Source organism: Sphaeramia orbicularis, chromosome 2, assembly GCF_902148855.1.
Source record: "Sphaeramia orbicularis chromosome 2, fSphaOr1.1, whole genome shotgun sequence".
Classification (NCBI taxonomy): Eukaryota; Metazoa; Chordata; class Actinopteri; order Kurtiformes; family Apogonidae; genus Sphaeramia; species Sphaeramia orbicularis.
In genome coordinates, this window is record NC_043958.1 from 1,288,650 (window position 1) to 1,314,035 (window position 25,386).

General features: G+C 39.8%; 1 protein-coding gene across 1 annotated transcript in view; it reads left to right on the forward strand.

The window, feature by feature from the left end:
* Nucleotides 1-19,339, forward strand: part of LOC115432950 (BCL-6 corepressor-like) — a 47,515-nt gene extending 28,176 nt beyond the window's left edge. Inside the window, exons 7-14 of the mRNA XM_030154068.1 lie at nucleotides 802-1,011; nucleotides 5,159-5,511; nucleotides 10,530-10,676; nucleotides 12,948-13,114; nucleotides 13,291-13,436; nucleotides 13,963-14,040; nucleotides 14,931-15,114; nucleotides 17,610-19,339. Coding sequence (XP_030009928.1) covers nucleotides 802-1,011; nucleotides 5,159-5,511; nucleotides 10,530-10,676; nucleotides 12,948-13,114; nucleotides 13,291-13,436; nucleotides 13,963-14,040; nucleotides 14,931-15,114; nucleotides 17,610-18,888 — 2,564 coding nt within the window. The 3' untranslated portion in view covers nucleotides 18,889-19,339. The remainder of the gene's footprint in view (nucleotides 1-801; nucleotides 1,012-5,158; nucleotides 5,512-10,529; nucleotides 10,677-12,947; nucleotides 13,115-13,290; nucleotides 13,437-13,962; nucleotides 14,041-14,930; nucleotides 15,115-17,609) is intronic.
* The last annotated feature ends 6,047 nt before the right edge of the window (nucleotides 19,340-25,386 follow it).

Below are 25,386 nucleotides of genomic sequence, written 5' to 3' on the forward strand. Positions count from 1 at the left end.
ACTTTGAATGTGCTTCTGCGGTCATGTTAAGCAGATGATACTCTACTGTACATCTGTGATTTAGTCAAAACTTTCATTTGATTTTCTGTTTTCTGTTGCTGTTATTGTCAAATTCCTCTTTTTATTTCTGATTGGCTGTGCTTCAGTCTCTCCTGACTGCTCAGTGGCTCTGAGAACCACAACAAAAACAAACTAAACAGTGGCAGGATTCACAAAACAAACAGCTGAAAGCCCCTTTATGAGTAAGAGGACAGTAATGGTGTTATTATGCCCTGTAGAGTTATTTAAAATGTCTTAAAAGTTACTTTTTTCACCCTGAAAGTGTTTCTGCCGTCATGTTACGCAGATAATACTCTACTGTACATCTGTGATTCAGTCAAAACTTTAATTTGATTATCCGTTTTCTGTAACTATTATTGTCGATTTCCACCTTTTATTTCTGTTTGGCTGTGCTTCAGTCTCTCCTGACTGCTCATTGGCTCTGAGAACCACAAAAAGAAAAAACTAAACAGTGTTGGATTCACAAAAACCAACACTTGAAGACCCTCTATGAGTTAGAGGACAGTAACGGTATTATTTTGCCTTTCAGAGTTATTTAAAATGTCTTCAAAGTTACTTATTTCCCTCATAAAAATGTGCTGAATAACACTGATGTGACATTACGCAGGTGATACTCTACTGTACATCTGTAATTTAGTTACTTTGTTTATTCCTTCACTGGTGCTGTTTTTTGTTAAAACACCGTCTTACTTCTGATTGGCTGTGGTTTGACCTCTCCTGACCTCTCATTGGCTCATCCAGACTCAACCCTCGATGACGTGAAGAAGCTGAAGGTTTGCATCGAACTGAACGGCCTCCGGCTCAACAAGCCCCGCCTCCCCGGGGAGATCGGCCATTGGCTGCCCTCTGGCCAGAGGTCAGCGGAGTTAGGGAGGGGGAGGTCAGAGGTCAACGGAGGCTGGTGTGACCCCACGTTCATGAGGAGGGACGGAGTTTTACCCTCAGGACCAGGTAGAGTTTGTTTTCATTGATATTATTATCTTAGTTTAAGGGCATTTTGTTGATTTGTACACTTAAATTCATCTTTTTAATGTTCTTGTAAGAAACACAAAACCCAAGTGTTTTATACGTGAATGTTCAGTTCAGTCTCAGCTTTAGATTCATGAAAATGTTCTAATCTGTTGTGAAAACTCGTGGACAAAGTGTTTTGGTGTTGAAGTAGGTTTATTAAAGTCTGAGATTCACTAACGTGGAATATATGAATAAAATTATCAGTAAAAGTAGAAAATTTGTCTAAAATAAAATGTTGTTATTCTGTCTTTTGATCATAAATGTTTTTAATTCTATTTTCACCAAATGTCTCTAATGTGAATAAATGAGGCTGATTTCATATATTATATTATATTATATTAACTATGCACACAATATTTATTACTGTATATATTTTTTTTTATTGGTGCCATGTAGTAAAACTATTTGAACCACTTTTCTACAGAAGAAAAATATTGATAAAAATATGGTGAAAACATGTCGTGTCCGTCAACTCCAGAGTTAACTTCGCGACGCTAACTCTTTTACTTTACTCCGCATTAATGCTTTAATTTTGACAGCCCTAATATTTACAAACATAGAAATAGTCCAAAGTCTCTGTTGGTGTCATATATTTAACAACCTACGATATGCAGATGACACTGAACTATTAGCAGAAAATGAAAATATAAAAAAATGTAAATATATATATATTATAAGAAGACAAAAATGAAAATGTAAAATCAAAATCTGAAAACAACAAACAAAAACATAAAAAATATGAAAACGATGAAGAAAATGTCAAAAATTAAAAGAAAACGAAGAAAAGGGTAAAAAAAAAAAAAGTTATAAAAACGACAAAGAAAACAGGCAAAAAATGCACAAAAATCTTGAGAGAAAGAAAAGGGAGATGCAGAAGAATCTGAGGACGGGACGGTAAAACATAAAAAAGCATGAAAACGACAAAGAAAATGTAAAAAAAAAAAAAAAAAAAATTAAAAAAATGTAATGTCACGCACATGTTTTCCGACACCGTCAGGTTTGAGGCTGTTTTTAGTCGACGCTTGCGTCTTAATGAGTGGAACCAGGCCTGTGTGATGTCATCGCTTCTATAAATCAAGTCCTTCCTCATAAAAAAACAAGCCTGAAAACGTCTGCAGAATAAAAGCTAAATCCTCACATCCTTCACTTTTACATCCGCCTTCGTTGCGTCGTGTTAAACCAAACCGCCTTTATTTGGGTTGATTTAAAGTGAGCGTGACTGAAGCGACGTCCTGAAGGAGGAGGAGGAGGAGGAAGGGGGGGGAGGGGGAGGGGGGGGGGGGGCTGCTAACACATTCCCCATGCATTACCGTGTGTGTGTGTGACAGCTCCATCTGGGAGATGTTAGACGGCTATTAGCACGCCACGAGGCCGCAACGGGTTCATACACACACGCCAAAAACACACACACACGGCGGCGGCGGCGGTTTACACTCGTGTGCTCTGACGATGAAGAGGAGGAGGAGGAGGAGGAGGAAGAGGAGGGATGACGGAAAAGAGACCGAACGATGGTTAGGCAGCAGAGAGATGAAGAAGAAGAATCTGAAGACAAAGACGAAGAAAACGTAATGAAAATAAAGAAAAAGAAGAAAATGTTTAAAAAATAACTTGATGATGATGATGACCAACAAAAAATATGAAGAAGAAAACAAAAAAAATATAAAAACAACAAAGAACACATTTAAATCTGAAGGCGTCAAAGACAAACCAGAAGAAGAAAACAAGAAGAAAACATAAAAAATATGAAAAAGAGGGAAGAGATGAAGAAGAATCTGAGGACAGACGAAGAAAACGTAGAAATATAAAGAGAAAGAAGAAAATGTAAATCAGAAATATGGTGATGATGATGATGACCAAAAAAAAATATGACGAGAAAGAAGAAGAAAAAATGTATATATAAAAACAACAACGAACACATTTAAAATCTGAAGGCGTCAAAAACTTAAAAAAAGAAGAAAACATAAAAAATAGGAAGAGAAAGAAGAAATTTAAAAATATGGTGATGATGATGAAGATGACCAACAAAAAAATGACGAGAAAGAAGAAAACATAAAAAATATGAAAATGAGGGAAGAGATGAAGAAGAATCTGAGGACACAGATGAAGATAACATAAAAATATGAAGAGAAAGAAGAAATTTAAAAAATATGGTGATGATGATGATGAAGATGACCAACAAAAAAATATGATGAGAAAGAAGAAGAAAACATAAAAAATATAAAAACAACAAAGAACACATTTAAAATCTGAAGGCGTCAAAGACAAAAAACAGAAGACGAAAAAAAGAAGAAAACATAAAAAATATGAAAAAGAGGGAAGGGATGAAGAAGAATCTGATGCCAAGGATGAAGAAAACAGGAATATAAAGAGAAAGAAGAAAATGTAAAACAAAAATATGGTGATGATGATGAAGATGACCAACAAGAAATATGAAGAGAAAGAAGAAGAAAACAAAAAATATGAAAAGAAGAAAACATGAAAATTTTGAAAAAGTGGGAAGAGATGAAGAATCTGAGGACAGACCACGAAAACGGAAAAATACAGAGAGAGAAGAAAATGTAAAACAAAAAAAACAAAAATAATGAAGTGAATGTAAAACATGACGAAAAAAGAACAAAACAAAAAAATATGAAGGAAATGAAACAGAGAAAGAACAAACAGATGAGGACGCAGGAAAGTAAAACCTAAATTTTTAAAAAAAATGAACGAAGATAACAGAAAAATATGAAAACGAACAAAGAAAAAATATGAAGAGAAAGAAGAAAGTGTAAAAAAAAAAGAGGAAGAAGAAAACCCATCAAGACAAAATGAAAATGTAAAAAATCAGAAGATGCAGAAGAAAACCTGACAATTGAAAACTTTCACTTTTTTTCACTTTTCATGTCATTTCCTTTTACCGTAAAACTCCACATTTTGACGTTAAAACAGAAAATTATTCATGTTTATTGCATCGCATCTGAGATGAACAGTCACATCTGCAGAAAACCTGAATGCACCGGGGGGCGGGGCTACGACCACATGACCCACGGATATCCTGTCACTTAGCTCCATTTTCACGACTCGTAATAAATAATTCAACAAACAGCCGGTCTGTGTTCGTACCTCATTTGCCGTCGCTTTGTTTTTTTATGACATTTTTGTCTTTTATGTTTTCATCTTCTATCTTTAACAATATTTTTTGTCTTTTATGTCATTTTTATCTTTTGTTTTCATCTTGTATCTTTAACAATATTTTTATCTTTTACGACATTTTTATCTTTTGTTTTCGTCTTGTATCTTTAACAATATTTTTCCTTTACGACATTTTTCTTTTATGTTTTCATCTTTTATCTTTAACAATTTTTTTTTCTTTTACGTCATTTTTGTCTTGTTTTCGTCTTGTATCTTTAACAATGTTTGTCTTGTACAACATTTTTATCTTTTATGTTTTCGTCTTGTATTTTCAACAATATTTTTGTCTTTTATGACATTTTTGTCTTATGTTTTCATCTTGTATCTTTAACAATATTTTTGTCTTGTTGCGTCTTTTACAGTGTTTTCATCTTGTTACGTCTTTTACCTCATGTTTTTGTATTGTACGACGTTTTTGTCTTTTATGAGGAACTCATTTTCTTCTTGTTTCTTCTTTTACGTAGTTTTAGTCTAGATTAATTCTTTAAAGCATTTTTCTTTTACGATTTTGACTTGTATATTTCTGATCTTTTTGCGTCTTTTTCGTTTTCTCTTTGTCGTGTGTTTTACGTCATTCTCTTTTCACTACATATGATGATTAATCAAACCTCGTAATAACTAAATTCAAATAATTTTCTTAAGATAAAAAATGTTACTAGTTACGAAAACTAAGTTGAAATCAAAACACAAACTGAAAGACTAATAATATGACTAAGGCCTCATGCTAAGTCCAGTTAAAGTTATTTTAACTTTTTCTAAAGTTGTATTTGTGAAATATTTTGACTTTGTTTGCGACGTGGCATTTTTCCGACATTTTTGCTAGCTCATCTTTCACCTCCTCCACATCATTAGAGGATATTTCATGACAATGGGGAGAAAAGGTTATGATCTGACGTCTTCTTGTGTTTGTTTTCAGTTTTCCACATGACTCCACCCTCTTCTCCTGCCCATCTCCCCCGGCAACAGTGCAGCCCCGCCCCCCGACATCCAGGCCCAGCCTCCTTCAGCTCCTTGGCTTCGTCGCGGCTCCTGGACAAACACCAGAGGCTGAGGGAGAACCGCCGAGTGTCCGGCCTCCTCCCGTCCTTCCCTCCCCTTGCTCCCTCCTCCTCCTCCTCCTCACCCCCCCCCCTTCATGACCCCCATCAGTTCCGCTGCCATGGCGACGACCCGGACAAGCCCAAGGGCAAGCGTCCCTGCAAGATGAAGCACACGGGAGGAGGCGAGGAGGCGAGGGGAAGTGAAGAAGAGGAGGATGAAGAGGACATGGTGAGTCTCATAATCCTTAAAGGGGCAGTTCATCCAAAAATACAAAGCCTCCAAATACTTCACAGTAAAAGCCTCCAAATACTTCACAGTAAAAGCCTCCAGATTTCTCATATTAAAGCCTCCAGCTTTTTCACACGTCACCAAACTCTTCCCTAAAATGGCTCCAAATCCTTCACACTAAAAGTCTCAAAATCTTTCATAGTAAAAGCCTCTGAATTTTTCGCAATAGAACCCTCCAAATCCTTTTAAAAGCCTTGAAATACTTAACAATAAAAGCTTCCAAATCCATCTAAAAACCTTGAAATACTTCACAATAAAAGCCTCAAAATCATTTAAAACCCTTGAAATACTTCACAATAAGAGCCTTAGTATTGTGTAAATTTATTGTGGTTGCTCTGGTTGTTCTGGTGGTGCTGTTTCTGTGTATGTGTTTTTGTGTATGTGCTTATGTGTTTACGATCCCTGCTGCACACCAAATTATCTTTCCTAAGGATAAATAAAGTTGAAAGTTGAAGTTGAAAGTCAAAATCCTTTTAAAAACCTTAAAATACTTCACAATAAAAGCCTCAAAATCCTTTTAAAAGCCTTGAAATACTTCACAATAAAAGCCTCAAAATCCTTTTAAAAGCCTTGAAATACTTCACAATAAAAGCCTCAAAATCTTTTTAAAACACTTGAAATACTTAACAATAAAAGTTTCTAAATCTTTTTCAAACCCCTGAAATACCTCACAATAAAAGCCTCAAAATCCTTTGAAATACTTAAAATTAAAAGCATCCAAATCTTTCACAGTAAATCCTCTAATCCTACACAGTAAAGGCCTCCATTTTTTTCTGAAATCCTTTTAAATCCTCCAGTTATTTCACCATAAAAATCCTCCAAAAATTTTTTTACAGTAAAACCCTTAAATTTTTTCCACAAAAAAATCCCTAAATTCTGTTCAGTAAACAAATCCAAATCTATCATAGTAAAAGCCTCTAAATTTTTCACAATAAAAACCTCCGAATCCTTTTAAAAGCTTTGAAATCCTTCACAATAAAAGCCTCAAAATGCTAAGTCTCCAAATGCTTCAAATTAAAAGCCTCCAGATCTTTCACAGTAAAATCCTCCTACACAGTCAAGGCCTCCAAAATTTTTCAGCTATTTCACAATAAAAAGCCTCCAAATCCTTCGCATTAAAAGCCTCCAGCTGCTCAATAAACCCAGCTGTTTTGTTTCGTAAAATATTGTGCGACAACAAACGGTTAAACCGGTGACCCGAGCGCCTCCTGTTCCCTCCATCCCTCATTTCTTTCTTCGTTCTCCGTTAATCGTTGCAATTATCGTCCTGATTGGAGCTCGCTGGGAAAACTCAGCAGGGAATGTGTGTCTGTGTGCGTCTGTGTGCGTCGTTGTGCGTCTGTGTGTGTCTGTGTGCGTCGTTGTGCGTCTGTGTGTGTAATTCAATTCACTGCAGATTAAAGGAAGGAGAGAGCGAGCGAACGAGCGAACGAGGGAAGGAGGGAGGGAGTGATTGAAGGTTATGGAGGAAGAATAATATTCTCCACATGTACAGCGTTTGTGTGTCTGTGTGTGTGCGTCTGCGTGTTTGTGTGTGGCGGTGGCGGCGGCGGCGGCGGCGACTTGTGCCGTTTTGACAGCTGCTGCACCGGAGATTTCCTCAGGGCAGAAAGGACGCACACGCCAAAACACACGCTAACAACACGCACACACTCTCTCTCTCTCTCTCGCTCGACCCTCCTCCATGTTCGAGTCGGCAAACGCACACACACACACACACACAGACACAAACGCACACACACACACAGAGACTCAAACGCACACACACACAGAGACACACAGACACAAACGCACACACACACACACAGACACAAACGCACACACACACAGACACACACACACACACACAGAAATGCACACACACAGAGACAGAAACGCACACACACACACACACACACACACACACAGACAGAAACGCACACACACACAGACACACAGCCACAGAAACGCACACACAGACACACACACAGACAGAAACGCACACACACACACACACACACACACAGAAACGCACACACACACACACAGACACACAGCCACAGAAATGCACACACAGACACACACAAATGCTCACACACACACACACAGAAACACACACAGACGCACACACAGACACACACACACCTCCAGGGCAAAGCTCGCATCCTGTTTGCCGATGCGTGGCGGCGAGCGGCTTCGTTTGACAGACGCCCGCGCACACACATTACACACAAACACGCACACACATTATCGCGCACACGCCGTCTGGCTGCTAAGCAGCGGAGACGGTTGCTGTGGCGTCAGCAGCTCAGCGATGCAGATTTTCATCCATCTCAACCTGCAGCCGATTATTCTCATACTTAAACTGCGTGGAAGAAAAACGGGGAGGTGAAATTCATTTATTCTGTCGTCGAGAAAAAAAAATGCCGTCATATGAAAAATGTTTTTTATGTAGAATACGCTCATAAAAATAGGATGAAACGCCCACATTAAAACGCATTTAACTTCAGATTCGGAGAAACAACGCGATACTCATTTATCATCTGTAACGACACGTACGATGTCAACAACCGGCGGGAAAAACAGGAAGAAAACGCAGCGCAGCGGGAGTTCAATAAAAATTAACAAACAAAAAAAGTATCCAAATTCTTTTAAAATCTCCAAATCCTTCACAATAAAACCTTCTGATTTTTTCACAGTAAAAGCCTCAGAATAATTTTAAAAGCCTTGAAATATTTAACAATAAAAACTTCAACATGCTAAAAGCCTCCAAGCTGTTCCCCAGTAAAGTCTCCAAATTCTTCACAATAAAAGCCTCCAAACCCTTCACAGTAAAAGTCTCCAAATAATTTTAAAAGCCTTGAAATATTTCATGAAAAAGCTTCAAAATATTAAAAGCCTTCAGAATTTTCCACAGTAAAAGCTTCCAATTTTTTCACAATATAAGCCTTCAAATTCTTCACAATAAAAGCCTCCAAACCCTTCACAGTAAAAGCATCCAAATAATTTTAAAAGCCTTGAAATACTTCACAATAAAAGCTTCAACATGCTAAAAGCCTCCAAGTTTTTCCCAGTAATGGCCTCCAAATTCTTCACAATAAAAGCCTCCAAATAAATATAAAAGCCTTGAAATACTTCACAGTAAAAATTTCAACATGCTAAAAGCCTCCAAGCTTTTCCCAGTAACAGCCTCCAAATTCTTCACAATAAAAGCCTACAAATCCTTCAGAGTAAAATCCTCCAAATAATTTTAAAGCCTTGAAATACTTCATAATAAAAGCTTTAACTTTCTAAAAGCCTCCAAGTACTTCATAATAAAAGCCTCAAAATACTTCACAATAAAAGCCTCCATAATTTTCACAATGAAAGCTTCCAAATCATTTTAAATGCCTTGAAATACTTCGCAGCAAAAGCTTCAAAGAGCTAAAAGCCTCCAAATTTTTCACAGCAAAAGTCTCCAAATTCTTCACAATAAAAGCCTCCAGATCCTTTTAAAGGCCTTTAAATACTTCACAATAAAAGCCTCAAAATGCTAAAAGCTTCCAAATTCTTCACATTGAAAGCTGGCGCTCCATATCACCCTGTGTCTGAAAAACTAATAAATTCTTGTCATGGGGCTTGTTTTCAGTGGATTTTTGAGGCTTCAACTTCACTGAAATTACTCATTTTTGTGCTCCTATTGGTCAACATCAAAAAATTTAATCAAAATGAGGTTCTGTAGTTTTCCAAAAGAAACGCAGCTAGCTCTGTCACATAAGAAAAGTGACTATTTTAAATCTTTCTCACAAGAAAATCTACTAATCTGAGTCTGTCTTGTAAGAAAACTGACCTGTCCTTTTCTTTCTCCCACATAAAGCTTGACTAGTTGTGATAGATTCCAAAACAAAAGTGACCAGTTCAGATTTTTCACATTAGAAAAGTGACAGTTCTAAATATTCTCCCGAGAAAAACGACCAGTTACAATATTTTGATTAACAAAAGTCATCAGTCCTGAATTTTCTTAAAAGAAAAGCAACTACTTCCAATGATTAGTGTGGAAAAAGCGACTAATTTAGATTTTTCTCATAAGAAAAGCCACTAGTTGTGACATGTCACAGAACAAAATAGAAGAATTTCAATCTTTCTTGTAAATAAAAGCAGCCAATTCCAATTTTTCACATTCGGAAATTGTCAAGTTATGCTATTTCTTGTCATAAAAGCAAACAGTATTTTGATTTCTTGTATAAAAAAGCAGCTAGTCACGATCTTTCCCATACGAAAAGCAATTATCTATGATATATTGCAGAACAAAAGCGAACAGTTCTGATTTTTTGCATAAGAAAATGGTCCAGTTCCAGACTTTCTCCTGAGAAAAGCAACAAGTTCTGATATTTCGATTGACCAAAGTGACCAGTCTCAATGTCTTCAAAGACAAGCATCTAGTTCCGCTGTCGTGCAAAAACAAACATGCAGCCAATTCCGATCTTTCACAGAAGAAACACGTTCGGTTCTGATCTTTCTTGCCGGAGCAGTGATTTGTCTAAACATGTAGCTCTGTTTCATTGTAAAAGTAATGGATCCTGTTTTTTCATAGAATCAAGAAACAAATATCAGTCATTTTTTTGTCAAAACCCACTGTTTTTTTTTCCTAAACAGACGAATCATTGTCATTGTTCTGGTGAGAAAAGCCGGTGTTGGTTTAGTTCTTATCTTAAAATGTGAAATCAGAGGGAGATAGAGTGTGGCTGGATGGAAGCACGGTGGTTTGTTTTCCCCTCCCCCTCCTCGTTTTCCCCTCCCCCTCCTCGGCGCTGTCATCAGCCCCCGGCTGAATGGCGGCGCTGGGAGCAGAGGTGATGACAGCGCTATTTTCGCCCAAGCTGGAACCGGGGCTGTGTGTGCGCTACAGAGGAAGCGTCTGACAGTGATGGATGTAGGGAGGTAATAAAACCGGAGCTCAGGCGAATGCTAATCACGCTGAATGTCCCTCCTTCGCACAGGTCTCCTCGTCCGACCTGCCCCGACCGCCCCTGCAGAGCCCCGCCCCCTCAGCCACCCGACCCGCCCCCCCGGAGGTACGGCGCCTAATCGTCAACAAAAACGCCGGGGAGACGCTGCTGCAGCGCGCCGCCCGCCTAGGATACGAGGTACACGCCCCCCCCACATCCGCAGGTGTACGGACAGGTGTGATGGGTGGAGTCAGTAGAATCCACTGAAGGCTGCCATAGCAACCACAGCAAATATATATATATATATATATATATATATATATATATATATATATAGTCGGCTTCCTGATACAACCTGCTAAGTGACATTTTTGGTTGGGAATAAAAACCTGCTATCTCCCCTATTATAGCTTCAAATGTCAGTCTCCTGTGACAGTTGTTTACATTCCATCATAACTACCAACATTAAAGGAACAGATAATTTTTTGTCATATTTCACAGTTTCCTGTTATATAAACAGTTTTCTGTTTCTCCTGTAAAATTTGCCAAAAGTCACATAGCAGGTTTTTTCAGGAAGCCAACGATATACACACACTAGGGATGTAACGATTACCGGTATAACGATAAACCACGGTAAAATTGCAGATGGTTAGTATTACCGTTTAAATTCTAATTCTCATGATAGCCGTGTTTGATTACCGCACTTTTAGGGGAAAAAACACTTATGTAAAGATCTGCTTTTATGTCAAATATTTGAGTATAATTTTTATTTATTACAATTTTAATTTTCTATACCTAATATTTGGAACCAATATTCACTTTTAAAGTCTTTGAAAAGGTTCGTTAAGCCTCTGTGTGTTATTTATGTAATAAATTATAGACATTTTTCAAATTGGATTTTTAATATTTTTTGTGTTTTTTGTCCTTTTACGTTTTTATAGTAGGTTAAAGTGAAAAAATAATAGACAGATGATATAGATGAAGTTGTGCTGAAAAAACAGATCCCAAACATAGGTAGAGTAAACATTTGTTTATATAGTATATAAAAGCAAAATCAAAAGCACTAAAAAACAGACAAAATAGGCTCAGACTACTAAGGCTTAATATTTGAAGGTTTCTGCAACAAAAGGTACATTGTGCCAATTATTTTATTTGCTTTTTTTGTTGTTGTTTTTTTTTTCAAAATACAACTTGGTTAAATTATTTCAGTGTGTGTATCAGTACTTTTTGAACATTTTGAGCACAATTTCAACAATACTGTGATAATAATCAAACACGGTTATCATGAGAATTAGAATTTAAATGGTAATACTAACTGTCTGCAGTTTTACTGTGGCTTATCGTTATACCAGTAATCATTACATCCCTAGAATATACAAGAGAAGAGCTGCAGAGTAACTGTCCACTGTAGAGACCACAATGCATGAAAGGGTTAAAATCCTTGATTGTTAGTTTCTTCAGTGTAGTTTTTGCATTTCACAAATTCATCCCAGGGGCCAGACTGGACCCTTTGGTGGGCCGGATTTTTTTTTTTTTCTTAATTCAACATTTTTTTTTACTTAATTGAAGATTTCTTTTGTCTTGATTGAAGATTTTTTTTTTTTACTTAATTGAAGATTTTTTTTGTTTTTGCATGTTTGAAACCTGTACATTAGACCTTCAATGATCGATCGATTAGTTGTCGATTCAGGTGAATTTTATTGATCGATGATCGGTTTCAGGGTCTGGTTTCGGATTTGTCGAGGGCCAATCGGATTGGGCGTGACCCTCTCCGCTGTTTGATGATGTGAGCAGAAGTTGAACTGTGACATCACCGTGACATCGGCGAGTCGCTCCGTTCAGGTCCCTTTATTGAAATTCAGTCGACGGATGAGGGTTTTGTCGGCGCACAAACACACACTCACCTTCACACTTTGCCGTGTCGGCGTGTTGTCAATGGTGCAGGCGACGCCTCGTCCTCCTCCACGGCGACACACAGTCTGAATATTTCATGCACAGTGTGACAGCGGCTGTCAGAGTGTCACCGCCGCCGCCGCCGCTGCCGAGCAGCGGAGTTAACGAGCTCAGTGTGCAAATGAAGCCGTCAGATGCACGGCGACGCACGACAACGCACTGACACACAACGGCAACACAACGATGCGCACCGCCACGCACAGACACACACAAGGGTACGCGACAGTGCATGGACGACACACAATGACACAATGGACTACAGACACGCAACAAAAACAACACACACAGACACACAACAACACAACGGTACAAAAATAACACAAAAAATTGAAACAACATAGAAGTTCATCAGTAAAAGATCTGACTCATATTAAAGCGTGTAAACTGATCAAATGTGAATCTGAGGCTGTGATTGGGCGAATTGTCATGGTAACGCAACAATAACTACTTACAGATTGGTTGATGTCAGGTCAAAGGCTCGGCTCTCATTAGTCGCTCCTTTGTTCTTCCATGCAGGAGGTGGTCCTGTACTGTCTGGAGCGGCGGATCTGTGACGTCAACCACAGGGACAACGCCGGCTATTGTGCGCTACATGAGGCCTGCTCCCGCGGCTGGTTGAACATCGTACGCCACCTGGTGGAGCACGGAGCCGATGTCAACTGCAGCGCTCAGGACGGCACCAGGTACCAGTTTACCACGAGCGAGTGCTAAATCCTCAGGTTATGGTGAACATAAAGTCGACACATGCATCGTATGCGTATATAAACACATAAAACAGAAGAGGAGCGAACATGTAGCCCTGTGGGACACCGTTTACTTCATTATATGGTTGGTTATTGTTTTTTTTGTCTGTGGTCAGGCCACTGCACGACGCGGTGGAGAATGACCACGTGGAGGTGGTGCGCTTCCTGTTGGCCTGTGGCGCCGATCCAACCCTCACCTCCTACTCTGGACGCGGACCCATCAACATGACCCACAGCGCTACCATGGAAACCTTTCTGGAAGGTAAGGGGCGGGGACTGATCCAATGAGTGTTGGCAACAAAGTCAGTGATTTTACAATAAATACACATACAAACACACAGGGATACACAAAACACACAGACACACAACAATGCACACACAGATGCGCGACACATAATAACGCACAACAGCACACACAGTGACACATACAGACACACACAGATGCACAACGACACATCCAATGACGCACAACACTACACGATACACACACAGACACACAGTGTTTGTGTTTAGATGGAACCGGCTCGACTGCAGCGCATTGTGTGTTTGTGTGTGCATGTGTGTTTGTGTGTGTCTGTGTGTTTGTGTGTGCATGTGTGTTTGTGTGTGTCTGTGTGTTTGTGTGTGTCTGTGTGTGTTTCTGTGTGTGTCTGTGTGTTTGTGTGTCTGTTTGTGTTTGTGTGTGTCTGTGTGCATGTTGCTCTATTGTTTTCATCTGGTCGCCTCCGTCTTCTCTGATTGGCTGGCTCTTTGATTGACCACTAAGCCGCCTCCCCCTCTGTCTGCAGACTATCTGTCCGACCTCCAGGGGCGGGCCGACGGCGACCCGGGAATCTACTGGGAGTTCCACGGCAGCTCAGTGTGCGGTGAGTTCACAACACACACACACACACACACACACACACACACAGAAGCAAGGAGAGCATTAATAATCTTTTTGACAATTTGAATTTTTTATAGTTGAATTTTTTTTTGAATAGTTGAATTTTTACACATAGTTTCATAATCTCAAATCAGTTATTAATAAAAATTCAATATTCTCGGTACTTCATTGGTTTTGTCTGGTCAAGATGTTATATCGCATTTTTTTTAGATTGAATTTGAAACACCCTGTATTTGAGAATATTGACTTAAAAAACTTTTTTTTAATAATTGAATTCAGAATATGAAACTGTGTAAAAATCCAATAATTAAAAAAAATCAACTATAAAAAAAATTCAAATTATGAAATACAACCATTCAAAAAAATTATTGCAAAATACAACCATTCAGTGTCTGATGACTCACATTTGCTTCCATACTTAAATGATAACTAACAATTTTGCGTAACATGTCACATTTGTTAGAGCAGCAAGAATTAATGCTAACAAAAGGGTTGGGCTAAGTTTGGCTTAAAATAATTAGTTTGGTTCAAACCAAAAAATCTGGGCCAAACCATCTGGATTTAAGCAATTAGAAGTAAAGAAATGAAAGGAACTAGAACTGACAAAAGAGCAATTTTGGACTAACGTCACAAGGGCCAATCATGTTCCAACTCATGCAAAACTGAAGTCGGAGTTGGTTACAAATGATACGAGAACCAGAAATGAACAACTGGGACTAAACACACAGGGCTAAATGAACGGGAAGTGAAATAAAACTGACCTGAACCAGAACTAAAGTGGAGTCGATGAGTTTGGACTAAAAATGTGTCAGTAAATGATGAGCGCAACAGGAGGACCAATTATTAACCCAGATCTAATTGGTGACTGTGCAGAGACGTCCAACGAAGGGGAGGTCTACAACATCTTGGCCGACCCTCCGGGGCCGGAGGAGGAGGAGGAGGACGAACATGAGGACGACGACGTGGAACAACGAGCCAGGAGGGAGGTGTTCGAGTTCGAGTTGTCCGACCGACCGCTGCTGCCGTGTTACAACATCCAGGTGTCGCTGTGTCAGGGGTGAGTCTACCAACAACTGTCTAAGAGTGATCGAACAGAAGGGCGGAGGCGTTGATCGGGACTCAAAAAGGCGGAGCCTCAACGGCCTTTCAAGATGATCGCAAACATCGTATTTGTGGATCCGTCATCATTCAAATGAGCAGAAGTCCTGAAGCGCTTGCACTATTGACAAATTCCAAAAGGCATCTGAAAGCAGAGGGTCAGAGCTTTTGTTTGTTATATCACACATTAGAGTAGAGGCCTGCACTGGCCAAGGGGGAGGGGTGGAAGTGGGTGGAGCAGAGAGCAGCAGAGTGCAGTCAGTGAGAGAGAGATGGAAGATTTTTAGTACTTTTAGCAGCATTGTTTTTGCAGTGAATTCTTCTAAATAATTGTACATCATAATGATAGTGCTGTTTTGGAGTGCTCTACTTGTGTGTTTTTGCCGAATTTTGCAGTTTTTTGTGGCTTTTTTTCCACTGTTTTATCCATATTTTTCCAGTTTGTCTAGTTCATTGGTAGTTGTATTTTAGCTGTGACTATTATACAAATGTATTTATATATGTAAATATATAGGCAGAAAGCTAGGCAGAGCAGAAAAAGAAGCAGCGTCTGCAGAAGAAGCAGATCATGGATGTTTTCTCAGTGAAGTGAGGGGCTCTGTCTGGAACTAGACAGAAAATGAACAAAAAAAAAGACACAAGAAGACGAAAGAGGTGATCAAAAAGACGCAACAAGACAAAAAAGACACGAGACGAAAAAGACAAAGCCTGTTAAAAAGACTTACGACGCAATAAGAAAAAAAGAGATAAAATAAAAAAGATAAAAATTACATAAAGATGCAAAAAAGATAAGATGCAACAGGATGAAACGGACACGATTCGACAAAAATTACAAAAAAACTTGATAAGAAACCAATGAAAATGACGCAGTAGGATGCATCTTTTTTGCATGAATGTGTTCCACCAATCAGCACCAAGCTCCGCCCCTTAAGAAATTTCCTCAAAACTACCCTTTTCCTTGTTGGCGTTGAACAAACACACACACGCACGCACACACACACACACACACACACACACACACACACTTACACACACACACACTTGGTCTAATTAAGGCGGTGGAAGCAGCTTAGAAACGAAGGCGACGGCAGAGGAGGATGAAGGGTAATGTGAGAGACAGAAAAAAGATCCTCGGCGGAGAAGAAAAAGGGGAGGGGGGGTGATAAAGGCAGCGCAGACGGCGAGGTCGTTAACGAGGATTGCATCGCCGTGGCGACGCGGCTAATTGGCTTCCACTCGGTCTTCCTCCCCTGTCGCTTTTCTCCTCCTCTCTGTTTCTCGTCTCCCTTGTGTGTGATGTTGTATTAATGTGTCCTCCTGATACAAGGCCACACACACACACACGCACATGCACACACACGCACACAGGCACACACACACACACACACACACACACACACATTGGCTTGTTTAACATTCCAACGGCAACATGTGGCCTTGTCCTCTGTGTGTGTGTGTGTGGTGTGTTGTGTGTGTGGTGTGTGTGCATTACACTTCCCCTTAACCTTGACACACATCAACAGGCGCCGTGAATCAATAACATCAACACTGGCGGAAAGGCGTGGACAACACCGGGAGAGTTAAAGTCAGAATAAAAGACGTCTCACACTGGGGGTGGAGTCACATTTAACAATGAAATAAGGCAAAAAAAGACGCAACGAGATGAGAAACACAACATAAGACGAAAAAGATACAATGAAATAAAAAACACGGAATAAGACGAAAAAAGAGGCAACGAAATGAAAAACACGAAATAAGACAAAAAAAAGACAATGAAACGAAAACACGAAATGAGACAAAAAACGTGGAATTAGATGAAAAAGACAAAACGAAAAACCTGAAATAAGACAAAAAAAAAATGCAGAATAAGACGAAAAAGACGCAATGAAATGGAAAAACACGGAATAAGACAAAAAAGATGCAAGAAAAAAAAATGCAGAATAAGACAAAAAAAGGCAGAATAAGATGAAAAAGACGCAACAAGATGAAAAAGACGGAATAGGACAAAAAAGACGGAAGAGAGAACGAGACAAAAGAGACCCAACAAGATAAAAAAGAGATTAAGATGGAAAAGACGTAACAGGACAAAAAACTCGCAACAAGACAAAAAAGTTAGAATAAGACAGAAAAGATGCAACAATGGAATCATTCTCATAGTTATCCGTAATGACCAATAATCTGTGACGTCCCAAAGACCTTTTACCTTTGGCCACTAAAATTTTTACAGTTTATCCAGTTGATCATCGGTGCCAAATTTTGCAGCATTCTGTGCAGATGTTGCATTTAACAGGGACAGCTACGGTATTTCTGGTCAAATCCCAGTTTATTTCTTAATTTAAATGAAAAGAAACTGAATTTTGTGATGAAAGTGATTCTTTTTTGCTTAATGAGCCGAATTCTTCAACATAACACTTCACATAACAATCTTTTGTCCTTCTGTCTTTCTTCCTTCAGTCCCAGGAACTGGCTCCTCCTTTCCGATGTCCTTGGTCGTCTTCGGATGACGTCCAAGTCTTTTCGGCGGCTTTTCCCGCAGCTCAACGTGCAGTCCATCCCAGAGGACGAGTTCTATCGGCAGGCGTCGCTGTCGCAGCTTCTGACCGGTCCAGACGAGCAGGAGCTGGCCTCCTTCCGGCCTGATGTGAAGGATCCTCTGGAGCTGGTGGAGGCCACCCCGGAGCTGGCCGGCATGCTCGGATCTTCCCTGGAATTTGTGGACAGTCGCTGGGATTCAATGGAAGCTTCTCCTCCAGCAACACCACCCCCACCGGCATCACCTGCACCGGTGCTACATATTCCGGTGTCATTACCAAACAGCCGAACAGCGGATCCTGGCACTAAAGTCGACAAAGGTTTGGAAGACAGAAGTGCGGCCTTGGTGCAAGGGCCTAAAAATCTGGGAAGTTCTACAGCAGAACCAGCGAAAACGGAAACCAAAATCGATGCTAGAACATGGGAATCACATCCGCAAGGAAATAAAAATATTCCTTCTCTTGCAAATCCTAGTGTTATACTGAACGCAAACATATGGGAACCACAGAAACTACGAAGCAAGACCACGGCACTGAATAATCCAGACTCTAAACTAGACTCTAGTGCTTGGGAGCCGCAACAACACAAAAACAAAACCTCCAGCAGCATTCCTGACACAACGACTGGTGCTAACATGTGGGAACCACAGCGATTACGAAGTCGGAACACCGTGACCACAAATACTGTGACCTCTGATGCCAAGGTGGACCCTGAACCACAGCGACTGCGAAGTAAAACCACTGGAAATCCTGTGAATTCTAACGGGAAAGTGAACGCTAACGTTTGGAAACAACAAAATCAGGGTGGAAAGAACGGAGCAGTTTTAGTCTCCACAAATGACGGCAGTGCTGTGGATGGTAACATTTGGGAACCTCAACGACTGAGAAGTAAGAACGCTGCAATCAGCTGCTCTTCGAAGTCGGACTCTACAGCGGATGCAAACATTTGGGAACGCAAGGGAGTGAAGCGGCAAGTTGAGAACAGCACGGAAACAAAAAGAGAAGCTAGTTCATTGGAAACCCAAACACTAGGACCTAAGACCTTTAAGTTGGATGCCTCATGGCCGAGGAACTTCGGCAACGTTCGCGTCCACATCAGAGACCTTGGGTTGAGTGTTGGGATAGGTAACATACGAAAGGATGTGAAGAAAGAGCAAGGCAAGGTTGTCGGGAAGACTTCCAGGATTAAGAGCAGGTCATGACCCAGTGGGATGATGTGTTGCACAGCTCAATCACCAGTAAAAGATGTAGCCATTGGACATTTCAGGAAACAAAACATACGCGTAACCTCAGCGTTACTCGCCTTTGAAGAATGTGATGCTGTTTAAAATAGTTCAATCGGCAGGAGGTCGGAGTGCTGGATGGTAGGTTGACAAAAATCCAGAAATTTAATGCTAGAAACTGGATTGACTGGATTTGATGTTTTTTCACACCCGTTTGTAGGTTAGGTTATGACGTCCTACTTTATTTAGGTATTTAGGGTTAGCGGTCGCTCACATCATGATAAATGTTCAACAATTATTTTCTTTCAAGTTTCGTGGCTGATTTTGGTGCTAACAATCCAGATTTGTGTTTATATTTACCAAACTTTCCTGGAAACAGTGCAATGTTTTAGGTTTTTAAACAGAATAAAATATAGCAAATATTGATAAAACGCTATGATATTTACCACAATTCAACCTGCGTTGCGGTAAATATAATTGCCAGTTAAGAGGGTTAGGGTTAGGAAAAGATCCAGATTGGTTTAAGCATTACTTCAGACATTTTCAGTCATGTTTTCTCAGACTTACGGTATCCCTTTAAACAAAAACATAAAAACCTATAACTTTTGTTACACATATGTGGATATACATGTACCCTGAATTGTATTGTTGGTTCAGAAATGTTAACATTAGATTATTGCGATATGTGCTTGCAGAAATGTACAATGGTATCATTTTATTCTGTCGACTGGGTTACGATAGGAAGTTGGAACGTATATGTACATATTGTAAATGCCGGTGTTTGGACGCTGAATTGGACAGTAAACCTGTAACAGTATCGTTGTGTGGTAAACTGTACATATGCTACTTTTTATTTACGAGTTTCTGTATCGGCTCTTTGTAAAAATAGTCCAATGTAAATACGCTGCTATGTGTTCAGTTTATTTGTTCTGGTCACCTTTGTCTGTAATTTTGTATCAGCATCCTGTTGGCCTTGTCACTGAACTATTTATTGTCCAATAAATATGAAGACGGAATCAGAAGTCGCTTGTTGTCTAAACTGAAATACAGAGTGGAAGTAAAGCTGCAAGTGGCAATGTCTGGGTGAGAGTTTTTACCCCTTATGTTATAACTGTAAACTGTGTCATGTATAGGGCGGCAACTAAATTTGATCTAGATAATTATTTATCCATTCATCCATAGTTTATTTCATTTATTTTTTGCGTCTGCAACCAATGAAAATACTTTACGATTCATTTTCTAGGTGGTAAATCAGTTAATATTTGCAGCTCTGATCATGTTGCGTGTTTCTTCCACCAGTGGGGGGGCGCTATGACTTTACCACCGTATTGTTGTGTAGATCTGTTCAGGTCCGGATTCTAATCAAACATGACAAATTTAGGCCAGATCAGATGATCTACGTCCAGGTTGCAACTACTTTCTGTTTCGTGAAAAAGCATCGAAATTCGCCACTGATAAAGTTTAAGGATTGGACAGTATTTGACGAGCGTCTGTTACGAATGTCTTTAGATCACGCTAATGCGATCCAACACCACGTGAGTTAATTCTATAGGAGGAGCCTGAAACCAACGAACCAACATGGTCGACTTCCTGTTGGTTCAGGGTTCGGTTCCGAGAGTCTTTTTTTTTTTTTTGCGCATCTGTACCTGATAAATGTGTCAATCGCATCTGATTTATCTTCATCGACCTCATGTTGGGACTGGATTTTTAATATTTTGTAGGTGGAGGCGCTGTTGATGCACTTTCCAACATTATTTTTGGTGAACTCTGATGCAGGTTTTCCCCTGATGTGTTGAAAAATCAGACAATTTCAGATACGAAACATTACTGTTGCACTGGGTTCAGAATGTTGTCCTGTTCTGGTCTGATGGAGATTCTAGAGCATATGTGTCAAACTCCTGTTAGTTCAGTTCCACATTCAGCCCAGTCTGATCTGCAGTGGGCCGGAGCAGGAAAATAATAACAGTGAAAAAAAGTAAAATTCTATTCTGATCAGGTTTCCATCTGCAAAGTTTCCTTAAGAATCTGAATAACATGAACAACTTGAATTGTCTTAAGAAAAACAAGTGCAATTTAAACACTATTCTGCCTCAGTTTATCAGTTATCATTTACACATGTGCGTTACAACCACACTAAACATTTAGTAACAGGCAGAATATTGGTCAAATTGCATTAACTTTTCTAAAGACATTCCATTTGTGCAGGTTATCCATGTTTTTTTTATAAATGTATAGTTTGGTAATGTCAACATTTCATGTAATTTTACTTTTTTACACCAAAAAAAAACAGAAAATGTGGGGTTGTCATTATTTATAGGTTATTCTGATCATATTTTGCTGGTTCTGACCCAGTTGAAATCTAATTGGACTGTATGTGTCTGTATGTGGAACCTGAATTAAAATGATTTCGACGCCATTGATTGTTAATATCTTCAGTGTAATTTTTGCATTTGACAAATTCACCCCGTGGACTGGATTGGACCCTTTGGTGGGCTGGATTTGGGCCCCGGGACGCATGTTTGACACCTGTGCTCTAAAGCATGTGTCAAACTCTAGGCCCACGGGTCACATTCAGCCCCGTGTACAATTATATCCGGCCTGCAAGATCATTTTATGTGTCTGTTATTATTATTATTATTACTATTATTATTATTACTAGCGCATTGTACCCGTGGTGCCATTGTACAATAGTGCCCTCCCGTGCTGCAACAGCGGCATTGCACCCGTACACCCTCCCGTGCTGCAGCATTGGGACACGTGTCGGACAAAGACACGCCGGACACAGAACGTCCGTTATAGTAGGATTATTTATGGCTCGGTGATATGAAGCGCTGATAACACACAAACTACGATCCCATAATGCAGTGCAACAGCTGCCTTACCGAATGATGGGAATTCATGTATCATTTGTTCTTTCATATTTAATTGAGAATCCCACAATCTGAAACTGAAAAAATGACACATTATTTTATTTTTCATGTACAAATCAAAAATAAAACAAACAGTTGTTTTTCATTCTTCCGTCTGTACGCGCAAATTAAAAATTGGAATAATCAAATGGACCAAATGCAGGGTTTCATGTTGACATTTTTGATATGCGATTTGGTTGAGCCAGAAGTTCCTGACTTCTTGGTGTGTTGTTCTGGACAGTCGTGGGTTTTGGTAGTATTCTTCTAATGCATTCTGCGATAATGGAGAATTTCGTGTTATTCAGAGGCAGCAAACACGTTACTCTGAAGGAGGACTGATATGACAACTGAAAAAAATGAGCAGGGTGTTCCAGGTTTTGTTGTTTTGTCTAATAACAGTGCGTCCATGGTAGACGATCTACGGAGAAGACACTTCGCAAAACACACGAAGAAGTCCGGAACTTCCAGGTCAAACCAAATCAGATATCAAAAAAATTGGTCCATTTCCTTATTTTTAATTTGTGAATGAAAGAATGAAAAGAAAACTCTTTTTTTGATTTTTGATTTGTACATGAATAATGAAATAAGTCATTTCTTCATTTTCCGTTTGTGGATTCTTAGTTGAAAATGAAAAGAACAAATTCACAGATTGATGGGCTACCCAGGATCCTTCCTTCATCAGTCAGTCAAGCATCTGTTGGTGTTCAAACCTCATGTAAAGTCAAGTCGCCGCCTCGGTGTTCCCGAATGCGCACGTTGCTGGTAAACTGAGCGCACTGAGTTCGCACAGCGTTTTGCTGATTTTGAAGCACTTAAAAGTGATTTCGAGCTGCTTTGTAACCCATTTGCCGTTGACGTGGAAAGTGCACCGGTACAGATTCAGATGGCGCTGATAGAAGGTGAACAGGAAAGGCTGGAACCTTGTACATGTTTGGTCGCACGTATCTGTGTGAGAAGCTGTTGTTAGCGATGAAGACGAACAGAACGGCACACAGGAGTCGTCTCACTGATGAACAGCTGCAGTCCATCCTGAGAAACTCCACAAAACACAGCCTCACACCAAACCTAAACCAACTTGTTGCCAAGAGAAGTTGCCAAGCATCCAGCTCTGGCACAACAGCGAAGAAATTCAATGTTTTTATTTGTTGTTATTTTAACATTTGCTGAAAAACAGTTTTTATTTATATTTCAGGGTTTTTTTTGCAGCATGTTCATATTTTCAATTTGTATAATTTTGATGGGAAATATTTTTATGGAGAGCAAAATATTTTATGATATTTAAAGTTTAAGTTTATTTATTTTGGAATCTGTTTCTGTTCATATTATGTTCAAATAACGTTTAGTTTTAGTGTGTTCAGTAAATGTTTATCCTGTTCGGCCCACAACCTGAAGTGCACTTAACTACGTGGAACCGGCTCAACTCAACTCGACTCTGGTACCAGGTCCCTATTCCAGACCGTTTCCATTCCAGGATACTACCCCTTTACGGTACCTGGTCGTCATAGCGATGCGGCGCGTTACTTCTGTGTCGTCTGCTCAGAGTCGCTGATAAACTCGCTCGTTGCGTGTTGTCTCGTCAAACTCATGCTGAGTTTTTCCATCTGAAGCTCCTCGTCATGTGGATTCACCTACCGCTGTATTTACTGTCAACTTCTGCATCTGTTTTATGTAAAAGGGCGGGTCACAGAGACGACTCTGACCAATCAGTGGTCTGCAGTGTTTACGCCGTCCCTTCTAGTATCTGGTCCCCAGTCCTGGAACCTCAGCAGAGGTGATACCAAAAAACTAGTTCTTTTTTGAAATGGAAACGCAAAAAGGTCGAGTCGAGTGGAGCCGATACCATGTAGTTGAAACGTGGCGTAAGTTTTGACCCCCTGTTCTAGAGCAGGGGTCTCAAACATGTGGCCCGGGGCCAGATGTGGCCCACCAAAGGGTCCAATCCGGCCCACGGGATGAATTTGCAAAAAGCAAAATTACACTGAAGATATTAACAATCAAGGATGTCGAAGTCGTTTTTGTTCAGGTTCCACTCACAGACAAATGTGAGCTCAACTAAAATAATAATAGCATAAGAACCGATAAATAATGACTCCAAATTTCTTAGTGTAATGTGAAAAACATAAGATTACATTACATCTATAAATAAGTAATGACAACTCCAAATTTTTCTCTTTTTTAGTGTAAAAACGTACATGAAATGATGAAAATATTAACATTTACAAACTATCCTTTAACAATGAAATGCAAAAACCTGAACTTTTGAAAGTGAAATTTTAACATTATTCTTCCTTTTATTAAATATTTTGTGCCTTTTGAAGATCCAGTCTGTTAATATGCATGTATAAATGTTAAGCTGAGGTGTAACACTGTTAAAATTGCACTTTTTTTTCTCAAGAAGTTTCAGTTTTTTTCAGGTTATTCACATCATTCTTGTTTGGATAGTTTGCAAATGTACATATTTTATAATTTAATTTGATTGCACTGAAACAAAGAGGAAACATTTGGAGTCATTATTATTTACAGGTTATTCTGCTCCTGTTTTACTGGTCCGGCCCACTGGGGATCAGTATGGGCTGAATGTGGGCCCTGAACTCAAATGACTTTGACCCCCCTGTTCTAGAGGATCCACAGTCGTGGTCTTTGGTCAGAGGTCTGGACTTCATCGGTCTGGTTCAGGACCAGGACTCTTCTACTATGAAGCCATGCTGCTGGAATAGATGCGTCTGTGGTGGAACATGTTGATCTAAACCTGTCCAGAACTTTCACGTCCAGATGTTCCAGACCATCACAGACGCCGGCTTCAGACCTGAGGGTTGACGATGACCCCCGATGGTCCCGGTCCTCTTTAGTCCAGAAGACGGCATCCACGGTTACAAACACAACCTCACATTCTGATTGGTCTGACCTCAGACCAGTTTTCCACTTGGCCTCAGTCCGTTTTAATGAGCTTCGGTCCAGAGAAGATGGTGTCGGTTCTGGATGGCGTTCACATATGGGTTCTTCTTTACGTGATGGAGCTTTAACCTGCATTTGTGGATCTGATGGTGGTTTACGGAGGTGTTTCTGAGATCCATCACAGAATCGTGTTTGGTTTTAATGCAGTGCTGCCTGAGGACCTGGACCATCCAGAACCAGGACTGATGTTCAGCCTCGGTCCTGGAGCTCCCAGGTTTATACACGTTCTCTGAGTCTTTTCCTTTGAAGAACATTATTCTGAAATAGTTCCAGAGTTTGTAGACTTTTTCTCTGAACCTCCAACTCTATTAGGTGTTTTTTTTATGTCCAGTCATGTTGATAATTAACCTCATTAACTGTAAATGCTCCTCCAGTTGTTTCCTTTGGTCACATTGTTACTTCTTTTAAGTTCTCCAGCCTTTTATTGCCTCCATCCCAACTTTTTCAAGACTTGTTACTTTCATCAAACTGAAAATTCCCTTATTTGCTTAGAACGGTTTCACTTTCTCAGTTTAATCACTATGTTTTTTTATGTTCGACTGTTAATAACGCAGCTTTATGCGATTTGTAAATCAGTGCTTCCTGGTGTTGTATACGTTTTCCACAGTGTCCC